General features: G+C 49.9%; 2 protein-coding genes across 8 annotated transcripts; one reads left to right on the top strand and one right to left on the bottom strand.

The window, feature by feature from the left end:
• Position 1: 1 nt before the first annotated feature.
• On the top strand, positions 2 to 10498 carry kansl3 (KAT8 regulatory NSL complex subunit 3). 7 transcript variants are annotated; one of them, XM_056591862.1, is made up of 21 exons: positions 2 to 188; positions 660 to 935; positions 1075 to 1245; positions 1358 to 1448; positions 1597 to 1782; positions 1920 to 2051; positions 2748 to 2864; positions 2950 to 3048; positions 3300 to 3371; positions 3471 to 3545; positions 3636 to 3793; positions 4034 to 4097; positions 4200 to 4388; positions 5852 to 6008; positions 6466 to 6543; positions 7066 to 7245; positions 7612 to 7699; positions 7926 to 8053; positions 8375 to 8481; positions 8729 to 8924; positions 10306 to 10498. In XM_056591862.1, the coding sequence occupies exons 2-21, from the start codon at positions 721 to 723 to the stop codon at positions 10452 to 10454; spliced, it is 2652 nt and encodes an 883-aa protein (XP_056447837.1). In that variant the 5' UTR covers positions 2 to 188; positions 660 to 720; the 3' UTR covers positions 10455 to 10498. The 7 variants fall into 7 exon arrangements, with proteins under 7 accessions (XP_056447837.1, XP_056447832.1, XP_056447833.1 ...); XM_056591857.1 differs by lacking the exon at positions 10306 to 10498 and having other exon boundaries at positions 3 to 188; positions 698 to 935; positions 8729 to 10208; XM_056591858.1 differs by lacking the exon at positions 10306 to 10498 and having other exon boundaries at positions 3 to 188; positions 7066 to 7203; positions 8729 to 10207.
• Positions 10499 to 12244: 1746 nt separating this feature from the next.
• LOC130384359 (uncharacterized) lies at positions 12245 to 17019 on the bottom strand. The gene is made up of 3 exons (XM_056592481.1): positions 16955 to 17019; positions 16499 to 16677; positions 12245 to 15736 (listed from the first exon to the last, which is right to left on the bottom strand). The coding sequence occupies exons 1-3, from the start codon at positions 17017 to 17019 to the stop codon at positions 13632 to 13634; spliced, it is 2349 nt and encodes a 782-aa protein (XP_056448456.1). The 3' UTR covers positions 12245 to 13631.
• Between the last annotated feature and the right edge of the window lie 1294 nt (positions 17020 to 18313).

Genomic DNA, 18313 nt, shown 5'->3' with positions numbered 1-18313 from the left:
AACGGGGGTTTACTGAAGAATCTGGCAACTCGGCATACAACAAAGGAAAACTAGCGTAATCATTACGCGCGTTTATTTTTGCCTTGTTTTTATTATTTACGCAACGTAGTCTAGTTTTATACTTCCGTTTGTCTGACTACGGCCTTATGCTCCACGACTGATAAAGCATGGCTGAACAAAGTTAAACGGTGAGCTCGGGTTGCCTTGTCAAGTGCAGTGCTCTACGCTAAGTGACGTTAGCTAGCTTGTTGCTAATGCTAGGCGAGAGGATCCTGTTTAACAATAACGTCACGTGTGTCACAGCGTCCATGTACCGTGTAACACGTACCAAGTGTTCTCAAGCGTTACACAGTCAGTAACGCTACGTTATACACGTCCGTGAAGTCAACGTAGTTCACGTACGAGCCTCCAAGCCTCTGCACACGCATGGCTAGGTAGATCAGTAGAACAGTCACTCCTCTCTGTTTACTAAACTGATACAGTCCATGCGGTTTACTGTATTCAGAACTGTTATTTAGTTTGATCTTGTAGGGGGGAAGCTGTGCATTAATCATCATGTGTAATCTATTCCCCTTTTAAATGGAAGAGGGTTGGAGGTGTGTCACAGCCTGGGGTGTAAGACTGGAAATGCACTGGCTCTTACTATGTCCCTTCTCCAGCACGGCGTGGATCCTAACAGACTGATCATCCTTGCTAGGGTCCTCAGTGACCCCAGAGAGAATGCACCGCTGTGGGGACAAAGACTTCCAGACATCGACCAGAAAAATGGGCACATCGTTGCTCTTCCAGCTGTCAGGTCATGAACGAGAGCTGGACCTGGTGTTCCTGGACCACAGCTACGCCAAACCCTGGAACGCACATCCAGACGCCAGCAGCGCCCGGCCCACCAGAGCGCTGTTCGTCACCGATCGTCGTCGGCAGCCCGATGGCCCATCGTGAGTAAAACGGTTAACACCTTCCTCCTGGTTATTTAAACTGATACATCGGCCACAGCTGTCCTGTAACCCTGTCTCCGTTTCATCATTGAATGATCCTCTTGCCGTCAACCATTTGTAATTTAATCTTTCTCCTTAGAGAGTCGGATGCGGTGCTGGATATTGAGACAGTCACTCCCACACCCATCCCCCTGTATGATAACCAGAAAGCCCGGAGTGTGATGAAGGAATGCGAGAGACACGTCTTATTTGCTCGAACCATTGCTGATAATCCCCCGCCCCCCGACGACTGGGAGGACCACGTCAACAAGTAGGAAGCACATGCAATACCCCATTTACCCAAATCAATGAAAACACCATTTACTATCTAGTCCTTCCCTTTTGACCTGGTGTTTTAGTGATCCATCTTCTTTCCGTTTCAGAACTGGGTGGTCCTTGGTGCAGAACAAGTTGTTCAATAAACTGCTTAAAGCGCTGCAGACCGAACGCCTAGCCCGGCTCGCCAACGAAAATGTGAGTTAATTAGTAAAGACACCTGCCACTATTGCCTCATCACTTTGTACAAAAGGCCACAGTTGGTTTAAGGTCATCCTTTTTCCAATGTGACATTGTATCCATAATAAGAGTCTTCTTATCACTAATCTTCTTGCCTTGGCTGCAGGCCTGCAATGAACCAGTCTTGCGTAGGATTGCTGTGGATAAGTGTGCCAGGAAAGTGCGTCATGCGCTAGCTAGTGTCAACTGGGACACAAAGCTGACTCAGTGGTTGCACACTACCTTGATCGAGTCCTTGAGCCTCGCCATGCTCGCTGCCTATCTGGATGTTCTCCAGACCCTCAAAAGCAAGGTAGTTTTACTTGATCTATATCCACTGCACCGTATTAATGACTTATTAATAGTTGCTATTACTCGGATGAGAAAGCTTCATGTGTAGTGTTTGGGCAAAGTCTTATTGCTTTCATCGTTTTCTCCCGCTCTGGCCAGCTGCCATCCCTGATTGACAGGATGCTGCAGACGTCCTCTGCCAAGAGCGGAGCGGCTGGTGCTGAGGCCCTCTCGCTGTTACTGAAACGTCCCTGGGACCCAGCTGTGGGGGTTCTGTCCCATAACAAACCGGTTTGTTTCCTTCTTCCCTTTCCTTTGTGGCGCTTCAGTCTGTGTTTACTTTTTTGTAGGGCTGGGCGATATGATCCTCTTGCTGGGTGACCAAAACTCGTATTTCGATTTTTTTTGTTTGAATGGCAATATAAGATATTATAACGATATTTTGAACAAAATGGGTAAAGTGTTTTAACTCCACGCCGCAAGTATTCACCATCAACCATTTATTTGGATTTAGGAAAAAATAAACAACCGCATGACGGTATTTTATTCTTACACACAACCGATTAGATTATTACTTCACTAAACTGACATGCACGCACACACACACACAAACGTTTTTTTTACCCCATGTCCCTTTTACGGGTTCCGTACTCTCTACCACCGTATCCGCCATGTTTTTGTTCAAAGTTTGTCGTGATGCGTAACGTGGGTGGGAGAACACTACGTACATGTAAGGGGCGTGATTGAGCAGCTGAATATGGCTTGTAGGCTCACAGAGCAGCGGTCGGCCTTATGAAATAGCGCTCGCAAGGCAACATCAAAATAATATATAATATACCGGTATGGCGATATTGTCTCAACTACATATCTCTTTCAAAAATATACCGGTATAAATCTCACTACCGTTATATCGCCAAGCCCTACTCTGTTGCACAAAAACAAGAACAGTTTGTAAAGCACAGAGGTCTGTTTTTGTGTCTGTTTCAGAGCAAGCTCCCTGGCTCCCCCCTCATCCTGATCGCCCCCTCAGGCCCCACCAACCCTGCCCTTTCCACCTCCCGGAGAATGAGGTTCTGGCAATCTCAGCTCTCTTGTCTCGGAAAGGTCAGTGGCAAAGTCTGCGTCCTTCAGCCACCCTGTTGTTTTTGTTTTCTCATGGTGTGCTTAACTTTTATTTTATTTTTTTTAGGTCATTCCAGTGAACACCCATGTAAACAGTGGATCAAATGTTGGGATTAATCAATGTCTGGAGCACATGTTGGGGACCGTGAGGGCAAAAGTCATGGAGGTATGCCGTTTTTGCTTTTTTCTTGGCTTGTTTGTAGTTCACAACCGATTTTGGTGTGTGGCGCAACTGTCTCTTCTAGTGGTTTAGGATATTAACTTTTGTCTTAGTCCAAGCTTTCAATAATTTGTTTTCTTAATCAACAGCAAAGCTTACCCTCCTTTGATGCTTTTGAATATGTTTATTTCTTTTTTTCAATCATAAATCCCACAACACTACACGTGAACAAAGTGTTTATACTGTTTTCAATGCAGGTTCACAGCCATTTCCCTCTCAAACCCATTGTCCTGGTGGGGTGGAATGTAGGAGCTCTTATTGCCTGTCATGTGAGTGCTCTTTTACCCACTGTTGCACAATGTTTACATTCACACTTTTATATTCCTTCCTGTGATGCAGTGTTTGACTTTTCCCCTTTCCAACGGCAGGTCTCGCTGATGGAGTATCTGACGGCTGTGGTGTGTCTGGGCTTTCCCCTTCTAACTGTCAATGGACCAAGAGGGGTGAGCTCTCACCGATGAAGTCAGGTCAATACTCTGTCGTGTATGGCGGTCTCTCCTAAGCTATTGTTTGCTGTGTCCCTGGGCGGGCAGGATGTGGACGACACGCTGCTGGACATGAATACGCCGGTGCTGTTTGTGGTGGGGCAGAACGCCCTGCAGTGCAGCACGGAGGCCATGGAGGAGTTCAGGGAGAGGCTGAGGGCCGACAACAGCATGGTGGTGGTGGGAGGGGCTGACGACTACCTCAGGTGTGTCTTCAGTGCCGTGCACGCCACCGCTTCACCGCATATTTTACCACGTCATGGTGTGACGTGTGACAAAGTCATGGTGTGATGATTTCATGGTGGATGCTGGTTGATCCCTATCTACTGTACTCTTCACTACAGTCAGGTCATTCGGGTGGTGGCGGTGGTGATAGTAGTAGTAGTATTGGTGTTGTTGGTAAAACAAAATAGCAATAGTATTGATGTTGTGTTTTCCCCTTCAAGGATCAACTCAACCAAAATGAAAACGGAGGGACTCACTCAGACCATGGTGGATCGCTGCCTGCAGGTACCACAGACCTGTCCCTCTTCAGCTGCCGCAGACCTTTTTCTTTCATGTTCAATAGACATAGCCTTGCTGACGCCACGTTGTACTGTTGGCGGTGTGTAGGATGAGATAGCGGACTTCCTGTCTGTGGTGCTGACCCGGGCAGAGAGCCACAGCCACGGCTCAGGGGAGCTGAGGGACCTGGACACGGAGAAGAAGAGGAGGCCCCGGAGAGAGCTGCCCTTCGACCTGGAGCGGGGCCGGCCCTCGTCGCCGGCCATGAGGCTCCCCATCTCCCCCTCTGGCTCGGAGGTCAGTTCTCAGTTTGCTGCTTGACGCGACACTGGACACCAAGTGTCGCGTCACCTGGAGAAAGTGTTCAGCTCAGTCTTTCATTGGTTTAAATTAGGGCTGCAACTGACGATTATCTTAATAATCGATTAATCGGTCGATTATTTTTTCAATTAATCGATGAATCTGATAAAATAATTAACATTAGTAATTGCCGCATCTTTATTCAAAGCTGAACATTACTTCAAATTTGCAGTGCAGACTGAAGTGTAAAAACACAAGGTTATTGCTCCAACGTCCCGGAACTATTAAAAGTAATATTAAATGATAAAAAGATAAAAAAAACATACCGGTAACTGGGATAACACAAGAAAAACCTACAATGTATGATATACATTTATAAATAAACGGTATATAAGGGATGTCCATGGTTAACCGGTTAACCGATAACATCTTTAACCAGTAAATACTGGTTAAAGTATTTCGTTCATTTCGAGATCGTTCATTTTTATTGATATTGATACCATTTTCGAGACTCCTTAACGATCCAAGTCTTTATTGATACCACTATTGATACTTTTCTATTATTTTGTTGAAATAGAACTTGTATTATTGCTTTAATTGCTGATAAGATGATCATAGCTCAAGATAGGACGTTAAACGGGTCATAATTCCATCTTTACTATCTATTTTAGTTTTCGCCAAAATCTCAATTTGAACACATCAATCATATTACTGAGCCGACCTGAACACGTCCCATTTGACACTATTTGCTACTTTTTTTTAAGCTAACTAGCTCTATATCCTGCCGATTTTAACATGGATTTAAAAACAGGATTACTATTTTTAACTGACGGGACTTTCTACACCATCTGGTTGTGTGATTACTACCGCTGCTATGAATGACTGTTGATGCACGCGGTGCCGACTCCGAGCCCGTCTGCACACCGTCTGTAGCAGCAGCAGCTGACAGTTTTTGTTTGGACTAGACAGAATCTGAGTTGAAGGAGTTTTTTTAACCCAAAGACAGTGAAGGTACAACACTTTTATATAGGCCTACAGTCCAGTGTTAAGATATGACCAAAATACAAGCTGTGGTCGCTCACACTAAAGCTCGCTGTGGGCGTGCATGAACCATGAACCAACCTGCCGGCGGCTGGCTGTAAACAGTGCCGCGCCTACGAGTGACGTATTTATCGCGCGACTCAACGAATCGAAGGCCAAATTCATTGCCAACGCTTTCAGTTGGATTTGTTGTTGCAGCCCTAGTTTAAATTGAGAAGGAAATCTTTAAAAATTATCACCACATGAAACTACATGTGATATTGAACCGATGGATGGATTGATGGTTGATCATAATCATCCTCAGCGTCGTCAAGCTATCTGCTACAACATTGTGTATTGATGTTGTTAATGGAAGAACATACTGTCCTAGCTGGTCAAATGTTGTGGAAAGATCACCAATGTGCTGCTGCGCCCTTCAGGATCTTTCCAGCATCTGCAGCAGTCCCACCTCCAGCCCCAAGCCCAAACCCTCCGGCCTCTCTCCAGCTCAGAAGTCCAGCCTGATCACAGCCACACAGCTCCTCAAGACGCACATGCAGCGCTCCGGCACCACGCTCACACACAAGCAGGCTCAAGGTACGTCTGGCCGGCTTCCAGAGGCTGGGACACCACAGGTGCCGCGAAAAGTGCCCTTGTGTACTACGGGCATTCGTACAATGGGCCTTCTGCCCAGACGTGCACCATCTCACTCTTGCCCCCCCCCTCGCCCCCAACACGCAAACACACATGCACACAAATACACACGCGCGCAAACTCATGCACACTCACACAGACACTCACGCGTGCACATGCACACAGTCTGGTGTGAATCTGTCAACTGTGAGTCACAAACCCCCAACTGCCACAAAGTGTTTCTAGGAATCATACATACTTCTCATAATCTCCAGTCTGTTTATAAGATGACCAATGTTTAGAGATAACCGAGTCATGACATCAGCAGGGTCAGGCTGGAAAAAAACTGTAAATACTCTCCCTCATCCCTCTTCTGCCTGCTGCTCCTCTCTTTCCGTCCTCTGTTTCCAATTCATTCCAGCTCAGTTTGCAGCTTTTATGAAACAAAACATGCTTGTGAGGAAAAACCTTCCTCCGGGCACCCCTCCCTGTGTCTTTGGTAAGTATCTGTCCCCTCTCCTTTCTCTTTTCTCTTCATTTTCTTCTTCCTGCATCACTGACATATCTTAATTGCTGTATTTCTCTTTCTCCGTTTTGTTTGTCGCAGCATACCTACTGGCAGCTATTTTGTACAATGATGTTATTATTATTATGCAATTTTTATGATTGTTTGTTCAGCACTGTAAAGTTTAGGAAACCTTTTCAGCCGCTTGAGTTACATTATGACTAGGACTGAGAAGGGGCAAACAGCAGCATATACATTTACATTTAGCAGACGCTTTTTATCCAAAGTGACTTACAATAAGTATATTTGTCAGAAGAAAGAGAAACAACATATCGCTGTCTGTACAGTTAAGATTTTCATAGCACCAAGTGCCAAGTACTTACAAATGTTAGCTTAAACCATTCCCCGTTTAAGTGCAAGGACGAACAACATACAATAAGTGCATACATTAAGTTCCAGCATATCAAGATCCTCCTGGTCTGCAGCCCTCTTTGAGTAACGCGGCTCCTTCCACAGTGCCCGTGTCCAGCGACCAGGCGGAGGGCATGGACCGGGATGAGTTCCGGCCCCACGGCAAGAGGAGGCAGACCCCCAGCCCCACGCCCGGCCGCGGCTCCAAGAAGGCCAAGATCAAGGTCACCATCGTATCCCAAGGCGAGTCAGCAGGGGGCGCCCTCGCTTCTTCCACGCAGGAAGGTAGACGCTTGCTCTTCACTGTAGCACTCCAGTAGGGCTGCACACGGGCACTGTGTACTTTCAAAGGGCATGGCCGACCCTTTGGTTGTTCCTTCAATGCTCCTCGCTGCCCTAGACTGGGTATATATTTATTATTGTTGTATTGAAATCCCAGATTTTTAAATAAAAGGATATTTCTTTGTGCCAACCCCTCCCCCTAGACCCATTCAATCTTATTGCCCTTTCAGTCAAAAGCTAAATTTGGGTTAATAGTAAAAAGGAATGCTGGCCCGAGGGAAGCTTGGCTGGAGGCGCTTCTTCAGAAGCCATTACGGGCAGCTTGTTTACTTCCTGATTTAATGGCCGTTTCCGGCTCTGCACGTACAGCCGGGGCCTCGGGGAGGCCAGTGACCATGACGGTGGGCCAGACCGTGGCTGGGGCCAAGGAACTCTCCGGCCTCCTGACAGCTCAACGGTAGGTCCGACCGCCCTGCCACCCCCCTCCAACCCAATGTAACCCCTTACCTTCACTGACACCCCTACACGCTTACCACGCCCCTCATGGTGGGCCGACCTGTGCTCGCCAACGAGCGTTGATGAGGTGCGGGCTGCGGGCTCGGGGGTGGGGGAGCCGGCTGGTAGCCAGACGCCGCTCTGTGGGCTAGCTCCTGAGGAGACTGGTTGGTTGTGTGTCACTGCAGGTCTGCTAGTGTCTCAGAGGTGTCTAGTGGCCTGTCCGCAGGCCCCAGCTCTCTCGGCAGCGTGCAGTCTTGCATGGTGTCGTTGTCCTCCGCACCAGCCCAGGGGCCGGCTCCTGCTACCTCCCAAGGTATCTGCTGACCCGTCCTGCCTGTGCATCACTCTCAGCTCGCCCATCGATATCATTACACACGGCACGGACCACCTCGCTGTTTACCCAGAGCTTTGATGTCCCCTCTGAGGTTGTAAACAGCCATGGAACACACCGTGTGATGGCAGCGACATTGCCTAGTAAACATTGCCATTGATTCGTTCCTGTTGCGCCATCTGTCCCCGTCTGTCCCCGACCTTGCCCTTTGAACGTGACTTTTACAGTGTGCATACTGCCTCTCCTGTGCGGGTGTGTGTGCATGTGTGCCACTGGAGTCACCGATGCTGTTTGTGTGTGCAGCGCCGTCCGCCAGCAGTCTGCTCCAAGGCCTAAGCTTCAGTCTACAGGAGATCGTCACCAAAGCTCCTAGCTCTCCCGCCACATCCGCAAGCACAGGCAGCACCCAGGTACAACGCACGCATCCACCTCCTGTGTTACCGACATGGCGGACTAGCACCAGTTAGACTCCAACTCCTTCTCATGGCGCTTGCTCGTTGAGGGCTTGGAGTTGAGTGGGGTTGCCGTCTATTCCATCTGAATTGAGTCGTGATAAAGGTCCATGTCAATATAGTTGAATCCCTGACTGGTGGTTGTGTCTGTGGGCAGAGGTGCGTTGTGATCAACTGCAGCTCATCCGGTGTCTGTGCTCCACAGGTGATGTCTGGGAGGACACAGGGCCAGGTGCTGAGCTCCATCTGCAGCAGCACTCTGCTGCGAGCTGTGCCGGTGACCTCCGCAGGCGGCGTGTCCAAGACGACCGCCATCCACCAGCTCCTCACCAACGGCGGCCTGGCCAAGCTGGCCAGCAGTCTGCCCGGTCTGGCCCACATCAGCCACAGCCAGAGCGCCGGTACGTCTCGGACCGCCAAGCCCAGACGCCCGCGCTGAGCGCCCAGGGTTCATTCCTCCATGTGGTGGGGACACTAGGTCAGGGTGGTCCTGTCAGCCCCGCTACAGGAAGGGGCTGTCGGCTATCGGAGCACATAGCGACCCTGCGAGAGCGTAACCAATGCTCTCGTCTTACAGTTGCACAGATGCACAGCCCCGCTACGCAGGACGTATTTTGTGTTGTTGTTTTCTCCTGAATATTTCTGTTTGGAAAGAGCCATAACATCTTATATGATGTGATGTCCAAACCTTAGTTTGACAGCTCCTGACTCATCATGTGAAGTGGAAGCGGACTGTATGTGGAATGCTTACATGTTGGTTCAGCAGCAGCACAATTTGATTTAGGAGAACTGTTACCATAGTGACAAAAGAAAACAGAGCGATTTTGATGGTAACAAAAAACGAGTATCAAAATGATTTGAGCCAAATGACATTGTTTATGTTTTCCAAGATCTGTCCATCTTGAGAGATTCACCACTTTATGTTTAATGTGTTCATTCTGTGTGCCTCTGCATGTAACATTTGGAATCCTGTTCATTAAATCACGTTCAACAAGCACACATTCTCATTATAAGAGAGAGCTTCACTCTGAGATACTAGTGGGGTGCAAAGCCTTCCAGTTCCAATCATTGCAATAAAAAGTTAAATCCAATCCATGTTTTCTTCATTTGAGTGTGCTAAAATCGTTCCTCCATTTTCATGCTGTGCTTGCTTATTGAACATTGTCATGTGTTCCATCACGACCATTAACGCCTTAACCATTTAATTTGCTTAGAGCTAAAACAAGAGCTTCATTATGACAGCCGTCTTGAGAAATATGAAATGCAAAATTATAATATTATATTTTTTGTACTCCTTGTTGCTGCATGTCCTTGTTACAAGCTTTTCCAGGACTGCATGTCCATCTTCTCCAGGTTGTGATGAGGACTGCTGTCTTTATATTGTACTGCTTGTTACTGTATGTCGATCTTCTCCAGGTTATGTTGAGAACTGCGCTATGCGTCTTTATATTGTAAACCTTGTTACTGCATGTCCATCTTCTCCGGGTTGTGTTTAGGACTGCTGTGTCTTCACATTGTACTCCTTGTTACTGCATGTTCATCTTCTCCAGGTTATGCTGAGGACTGCTGTGTCTTTATATTGAACTCCTTGTTGCTGCAAGTCCATCTTCTCCAGGTTTTGTTGAGGACTTCTGTGTCTTTATATTGAACTCCTTGTTGCTGCATGTCCATCTTCTCCAGGTTATGTTGAGGACTGCTGTGTCTTTATATTGTATTCCTTGTTGCTGCATGTCCATCTTCTCCAGGTTGTGTTGAGGCCTGTTCTTTGTGTCTCGTCGGTAGGGCAGAAAGCCCCCACATCTATCATGGTGACCCTGCGAGGATCTCAGCCCAGAGTGGGGTCATTAAACCAGCCTGCCGCTCTGACGCTGGCGAAGACTCCAGACCCAAAGGTGTGTTTGGTGTTGGTACTTCATGAAGTACATCTTTGAGGAGTCTTCTATTTATTTCTAACGTTTTTTATGAAGGGGGACATCGTTGAATTAGCTCAGCCATTATTCAATATCAGCCCAGATCATTTGTGATTATGTTTTTCTTTCTGCTGCCATTAACGTCCATTCTTTACGTTGTGCTTCACACTGCCCACATCATTATCTGCACCACCAAAAGGGATTCTTGGTGCCATTACAAGTGTTTACTGCCATGGCAACTGCAGTTTCACAAGAGGGGGAGGGGGAGGTGGAATGTGTGTGTGTGTGGGGGGGGTGGGTATCTCTAGAAATTAAATGGTTCTGTCTGGTTTTAATTATACAAGCCCAATACTTTCAAAGTGGTTGCCTTTTTGTCATACTTTAACGCCACATCAGCTCTATATATTGTACATTTGTGTCAGGTTGCTGTATGTAGGCTATTATGACCAAATTATGCATACAAAAATTCTATCCGTAGCATTGCCATAGGTCACATTTTAATTGGAATTAGGGACCATATCCCAATGGATTCCATAAGGGTTTTCTCCCAGACAATTACTTTGTGTGCTCCAGGGTTCGTAAATCACAACGTGTTTCAATGTCGTCCTTCGCAGCAGTGATGCACGAGGATTTCTCGCCACGATTGGCTGGCTGCTAGAACCAGCTCACTCTCAGAGACCTGCCCTGGGGCTGTGACCTACAGATGGGCCTTTAGGAGGCAGAGCCACCCCGCCCGCCTTGACCTGGGCCCTGACTGACCCACCCTCTCATCTGACCGGGCATCAAGGCCTGATCTGGATGAAAGACTGAAGAGGCCAAGACCACTCGTTGGTCTGGCAACACTGAGCACTGCTACATGCTGCTGCTATGCTCCAAAAAGCTGAAGGCTTGATTACAATATGTCGCTATGTGCTCCCCTCGTTTCAGAAGAAGAAACTAGAGATCATGGATTATGCTCTTTGCAAGAGAATTGTTTATTGTCTGACCATGTGGATTATGTGTTCATAGGGAACTAACCATGTTTTAGTTTATGTTCATATCTTACTGTTGTGGGTTTTATAATGATCTATCTATAATCCCCTATCACTTATAACCTCTGGAGATATTCATAACTACATTTTATTCATATTTGTTTACAGTGAACAACAAAAGCTAATTTCAAGTCTTTTGTTTTCTTTGCAGAATGATTTCTTTGTTGTTTTATAATTGTTTTTTTCATTATATATTGATTGCTAAAATGATTGCATGAACCTTCGAAAACGGAACCTTTAAAAACGTCTGTCCCATATTTGTTTTGTCATTGAAAAATCTCAACTCCATAATTAACTCTTTGAAATTCAGGCTAAACAACTACAAGTAAATCCCCCTCTAATAAAGCGCTTTGTTTTCAATACGCTTGTGTTTCTCAGTATATATTTTGTCTGTTTGTTTATTGTGTGGGCGCCTGTCCTCCTAGCTCTTGCAACACTTGGACTTTCTTTGTATGTTGGGAAAGCTAATATCTGTCAGAGCTTATCTGTCACCTACCCCGCCCCCGCCTGGTTGGTTTTGTTTTCATCTCTGTATATGTCGATCCTCATGTTCCAAAGTACCGGTCTCCTAAAAACGGCCATTATCATACGCTCCCCCATCTTTTGTCCGTAAATAAATTCATGTCCGTACGTAAAACACTAGCGACTCCTTCCGTACATTAACGGAAGCACGGATACGAAAAACATACGTATGTGGAAACGAGGCGTAACTAAATAAAACAGTTATATATTTGGTCAATAGATGGCGCTTCTCTAAAAAGGCGATGTGTTTAAACGATAGTTACGTATGTAACTACGGTTCTATGAATTCCGGATGACCGCCAGAGGCGGTGCTTTAGCACTGGATGTTCCATCTCGCGCATGCGCAGGTCGAGTAATTATACCAAAAAAGTCACCTGTGACACCTGGGTGACCCGAGAAAGTCTATATATTCCGGAGTCACCCGAGGTTCTGTTCCAACTGGATCTTCTCGCGGAATCTGAGAAGTCTGAGTGACAGAGAACTCTGGCGGTCATCCGGAATTCATAGAACCGTAGTTACATACGTAACTATCGTTCTATTTCATTCCTACTGACCGCCAGAGGCGGTGCTTTAGCACTGGATGACTAATACCAAAAAGGTCACGAAGAGTGCTCACTTCAATCAAGGCTCGAAGCCGCCGACAGGACAGCCGTCGCCACAGGATGAGGAGCAGCGACATTAACCCTGTAGTATCGGGCAAACGTACATGATGAGGACCATGTAGCCGCGGAGCAAATGTCCTGAAGTGGAACCCCCTTCAAGGCAGCCCATGAAGTAGCCATACTCCTGGTAGAGTGGCACTTAACGGCCAAGGGCATAGGGAGCCCCTGCGCCCTATAGGCATTCAAGATCACATCCACAACCCAGTGGGAGAGTCTCTGTTTCGATAGGGCAGCCCCCTTCCTGCAGCCCCCGTAACAGACAAAGAGGTTATCCGTCTTACGCAAGCTGGTTGTCGCTTCAACATATGCCCTAAGCGCCCGCACCGGGCACAACAGGTCTGACACTCTTTCTGCACCCCCTGGAGAGCCTGGGGGATTGAAAGCAGCCAACTCGATTGATTGGTTTACATGATGGGGAGACAATCGTTTGGGTAGGAAGGATGGGTTCGGCCAGAGCACCACTCCTGACCCATCTGCGTGCCAGCGCAAACACGCCTGGCTTACTGACAAGGCATGGAGTTCACCGACCCGTTTTGCAGTTGCAATGGCAAGGAGAAATGCCGTCTTCATGGACAGCCGCGTCAGGTCTGCCTGACTTAGTGGCTCAAATGGGGGTAGACATAAGGACCTCAGAGCTACTTTCAGGTCCCATGATGGTGCCCTCAGGGATCGCGGCGGTTGAAGCCTCTGGGCTCCCTTCAGAAACTGCCTGATTAGGTAGTGGGACCCTACCATCTGGTTATCCACCCTTGCGTGTGTGGCTGAGATCGCGGCCATATAAACACGCAGGGTAGACGCAGCTCTTCTGTTGTCCAACACAGACTGCAGGAAGTGTAGTATCACTACCACTGAGCAGGTCTCCGGGACTTCGCCCCGCGCCACGCACCACTGTGAAAACAACTTCCACCTGTTTGCATAGAGCAACCTAGTGGAGGGTGCCCTTGAACTAAAAATAGTACGGACCACTGACTGGTCGCAAGACCTCAGCAGTGGGTCCTGGCTCTCAGGGGCCACACGCACAGCCGCAGGCGGCCAGGATTCGTGTGCCATATGCGTCCGCCTACCTGAGACAGAAGGTCCCGTCTCTCTGGGAGGCACCAAGGCTCTCCGTTGAGGAGTTTCAGTAATGGTGGGAACCATGGCCTTCCTGGCCAATGTGGAGCCACCAGAAGTAGGCTGTGACAGCCACGCTGGACCCTGTCCAGCGTTGCCAGTAAAAGGGGAATTGGGGGAAATGCATAAAGCAGGCTGTCTGGCCAAGCATGAGCCAGAGCGTCCTGCCCTAGGGGACTGGTCCTCTCCGTCAAGGAGAACCAAAGGGGACAGTGGGTGGTCTCTTCGGAAGCAAAGAGATCCGCCACTGCCCTGCCATACCTGTCCCAAATCATCCCCACCACCTCCGGATGGAGTCTCCACTCTCCGGGGGGTGGCCCTTGGCGAGAGAGAAGGTCTGCCGCTGTGTTCCGGACACCTGGAACATGGACAGCCCTCAGGCTTAGAAAATGGGGGAACGCCCACCGAAGGAGCCCTTGCGTGACCCGCAGGCTCTGCCTCGATCTGGTGCCCCCCTGATGGTTGACGTGGTAAACTGTGGAGGTGTTGTCTGTCCGGACAAGAACATGTCGGTCCCTCAGAACTGGAAGGAAGTGCCTGAGAGCTAAGAACACCGCAAGGAGTTCCAGCACATTTATATGCTCCAGTCTCTGCTGGGCATCCCACTGGCCTCTGACAGTCCTGCACTGCCATACTGCACCCCAGCCGGAAAGGGAGGCGTCCGTCTCCACAACCTCCCGCCGGGAAGCTATCCTCCCTAAGGGCGACCCCGCAATCAGGTATGCCCTCTCTCTCCAGGGTCTGAGGGCCCGAAGGCACCGCCCAGACACCCTGACCATCTTGTGTCTCTGCCACTTGGGGTCCAAGTGGAGACCATTCACCCAGATCTGAAGGGGACGCAATTCCAGAAGGCCTAGTGGGACCACCATGGATGCTGAGGTCAGCAGACCTATCAGTCGAAGGAAGAGGCTGTATTCCAGCAACTTCCCCCGCCTGAAGCGCTGTAGCAGCTGCAGAATGGTAGCTACGCGCTTTGGAGAGAGGCAGGCTCGCATGGCCACCGAGTCGAGCACCAGCCCCAGATAGCTCACAACCCGACAAGGTGTAAGGTTGCTCTTGGTAAAATTGACCATAAGGCCAAGCCGGTCCACATGGCTGAGGAGAGTGGCTGTGTCCCTGACCGCCTGCTCCCGAGTTGGGGAAATGACCAACCAGTCGTCCAGGTATGGCAGTATCGCCATACCTGTGGCCTGTAATGGTGACAGGGCTGCTGCTACACACCGTGTAAATATACGCGGGGCCAGAGACAGCCCGAACGGAAGAACCCTGAACTGGTAAACCTTGCCCAGAAAAGCAAAGCGGAGGAACCGCCTGTGACGTTGGGCAATAGGGACGTGAAAGTAAGCGTCTTTCAGGTCTATTGATACGAACCAGTCCCCCTGAGCGATAGCCTGGAGGACGTCCGCAACACGCAGCATGTGGAAGGGAAGAACCTTGAGGAACTGATTCAGCCCTCTCAAGTCCAGAATGGGGCGAAACCCGCCATCCTTCTTCGGTACCAGAAAGTAGGTTGAGTAGAACCCATCGAGCTGTTCTTGTGGTTCTACTACTTCGATGGCACCCTTCCCAAGGAGGGTGGCTACTTCCTGTCTCAGGACCAGGGATCTGTCGGGATTGGTGACCACGGTAACCTTGATCCCGCTGAAAGTTGGGGGCCGGCGTCGGAATTGTAGTGTGTACCCGTTGGATAGCGTGGACACTATCCAAGGGTCTGTGGTCTGCTCTTGCCAGTAGCTCAAGTGCTGCTGAGAAAAGCGTCCGACGACCGGCCCTTGGACTTCAGTACCTACCCCCCCTGCCCCTAGGGGCCCTGGGGGGGCGGCGACTGGGCGCCGAACCTCTTGGCGCCTGAAATGCCACCCGTGGCGCAGAGCTACGGCGCTGGTCAGCCCGTGCTGAGAAGTGCTGGCCCCTCGATTGTCCACCTGAACGTGGTTGAGCGCTATTGGCACGGGGTACCGCAGAGGCCCCCGGCCTAGAATGGAGCAGAGGTGCACGCCGTAAGCTAGCAAACTGCTGGCTAGCCTGGCCTACCTGTACACTTCGCTCCAGGGCCTGAAGAGCAGCTGGCCCAAATGTCTGGCCTGGGACTACTGGAAGAGAACGGAGGGTCCGTCGACACACCTCCGAAAGCGGTGACTGCGCCAGCCAAACCTGGCGGCGCGCCAACGTAACAGTTGACATTAACCTGCCTAGCTCCCTAGTCATGTAAGCAAAGGTTTGCAGTGAAGCATCACTGAGGGTCTGTGCTGAAGGATCAGCACCTGACCCACGTATAGTCTGAGACAGCGCCAGAACGATGTGAGAGAGCGAATTCCCAAGACGTCCCACACGGGCAGCAATGTTATAACTCCTGGTAAGGAGGTCATCTGTAATCCGGCACTGGGGCCGAGGGCAGCGCGCATCGGTTCTCAGAGCCTCGTCCGGGGAGACAACCAGGGACGCTATAGCAGGCTCAATCGGAGCTAACCGGTCCAAGCCATAAGAATCAGCATTGGCCATAGTTGCCAGACCTCTGCTATCACTAGTGTGATGGGAGAGAGCCCTTGAATCTGGCCAGCATCTATGAAGCTCTGCGATGTACGGCTCAGAGGGGGGCAAAGAGAAAACGGAAGGTTGAGCGGCCTGTGGAAAAAAGGCGTTCACATGTGCAGATGAAACAGGAGCTTCATCCAACCCCAGTGTTGCCAGGGCCATTCGCACGGCTGGTCTAACAGTGTCGCAGCCGGACACTGACCCTCTAGCCGAGCCGCCCAGAGACCCTTGAGAGAACGCCTGAGAGGCAAGGGACGCTTGCTCTTCCTCCTCTGCAAAAAGGCTACAGGACGCAGCTGTAGACAGCATGTCATCCTCTGTATAAGTGGGTTGCGCAGCCGCAGGGGCCGCGGCTGGTACACCCTGAGCTGGTTGGAGGTTCTGTAGGAGGGTTTTAATCTGAGCAACCTCATCCGAGAGCTTATTCACTTGGTTTGCCAAGTTTTCGACCTTACGGGACTTCCCGGGGGGTCCCCCAGCTGCCGAGGCACGGCGCCTGGTGCCACTAGGACCAAGACCCGAAGGGGGCAACCCTGGTCTGCCCTCCACCTCAGCCAACCTAGCTAGCCTCAGTGCATGAGGCATGAAACTACAGTTCATGCACGGGTTATCCGACACTGCTTCCCTGAGGTGTTCAACCCCGAGACACGCAGGGCACTGGTCATGGCCATCCTCCGCCTGCAGGGAGGCCATGCAGGTGACACAACTATGGGCGCTTAGCATGTCGGCAAATTGCAAGCAAATTAATCAGTAGGCTAGGCAATCGAGCTTTAGGCGAGAGCACCCGAGCAACGACGCGACACCCCGACAATAACAGTGACGGCAAGCTACAGGCGAGAGCACCCGAGCGACGCGACACCCCGACAATAACAGTGACGGCAAGCCTTGGAAACCCAAGCAGCCCACTGGAGAGCAAATTAATACAGGCTAGGCAATCGAGTTCTAGGCGAGAGCACCCAAGCAACGACGCGACAGCCCGACAATAACAGTGACGGCGAGCTACAGGCGAGAGCACCCGAGCGACGCGACCCTCCGACAATAACAGTGACGGCGAGCTACAGGCGAGAGCACCCGAGCGACGCGACACTTGACTCCGACAATAACAGTGACGGCGAGCCTTGGAAACCCAAGCAGCCCACTGGAGAGCAAATTAACACAGGCTAGGCAATCGAGCTTTAGGCGAGAGCACCCGAGCAACGACGCGACACCCCGGCAACAACACAGTGACGGCGAGCCTTGGTAATCCAAGCAGCGCACCGGAGAGCAATCAGCGCAGGCTAGGCAATCAAGCTACAGGCGAGAGCACCCGAGCAATAATGCGCCCGACGATAGAGTGACGGCGCCAGGAAAATACAGTGACGGCTTTTTGAAAACCAAGCCACTCACTGGCGATTAATTAAAGAGCGCAACTGGCTAAATAAATACAGTGACGGCGGCTTGGACCCCAAGCCGCGCACTGGCGCATACAAATGAGCAACCGGGCTTAGGCGAACGCACCCGAGAAACGGTGCGAGACCGAAAGAATAACACGGCGACTGAAAACTAGCCGCCAATTAATGCTCTAAGCAAATTAAAGCAAAGGGTAGAAAGGTGAAATCGGCTGCCGCGCTAGCCGACGGATAGTCGACTACGCGTAGCCTACACACTTTACTCACCCCTGCCGATATCAAACTAATTGCGAGTCGCAGCCCTTGGTGGACGAAGTTAAATCGAGGCACCAACCCTTGGGTTACAAGGCTACTTGCGACAAGCTAATATGGTATCTCTTACAACAAACAATGTTTGTGTGTCCTGCTAGTACGCTACCGCGAGAAAATAGAAGGAACAGAACCTCGGGTGACTCCGGAATATATAGACTTTCTCGGGTCACCCAGGTGTCACAGGTGACTTTTTTGGTATAATTACTCGACCTGCGCATGCGCGAGATGGAACATCCAGTGCTAAAGCACCGCCTCTGGCGGTCAGTAGGAATGAAATAGAACGATGTGTGTGTGTTTATGCGTGTGCGCGCTCGTTT

Source organism: Gadus chalcogrammus, chromosome 6 (genome assembly GCF_026213295.1).
Source record: "Gadus chalcogrammus isolate NIFS_2021 chromosome 6, NIFS_Gcha_1.0, whole genome shotgun sequence".
Lineage (NCBI taxonomy): Eukaryota > Metazoa > Chordata > Actinopteri > Gadiformes > Gadidae > Gadus > Gadus chalcogrammus.
This window is presented reverse-complemented; position numbering and strand designations above follow the sequence as displayed.

Coding starts and splice junctions, on each gene's coding strand:
- kansl3 (XM_056591862.1), top strand. CDS start 721: ATGCACCGCTGTGGGGACAAAGACTTCCAGACATCGACCAGAAAAATG. Junction 936..1,074: donor CGGCAGCCCGATGGCCCATC/GTGAGTAAAACG, acceptor CTTTCTCCTTAG/AGAGTCGGATGCGGTGCTGG. Junction 3,372..3,470: donor GAGCTCTTATTGCCTGTCAT/GTGAGTGCTCTT, acceptor TTCCAACGGCAG/GTCTCGCTGATGGAGTATCT.
- LOC130384359 (XM_056592481.1), bottom strand. CDS start 17,019: ATGCTAAGCGCCCATAGTTGTGTCACCTGCATGGCCTCCCTGCAGGCG. Junction 16,678..16,954: donor GCGGAGGATGGCCATGACCA/GTGCCCTGCGTG, acceptor ACCCTCCTACAG/AACCTCCAACCAGCTCAGGG. Junction 15,737..16,498: donor CTGGGCGGCTCGGCTAGAGG/GTCAGTGTCCGG, acceptor GCTCCATTCTAG/GCCGGGGGCCTCTGCGGTAC.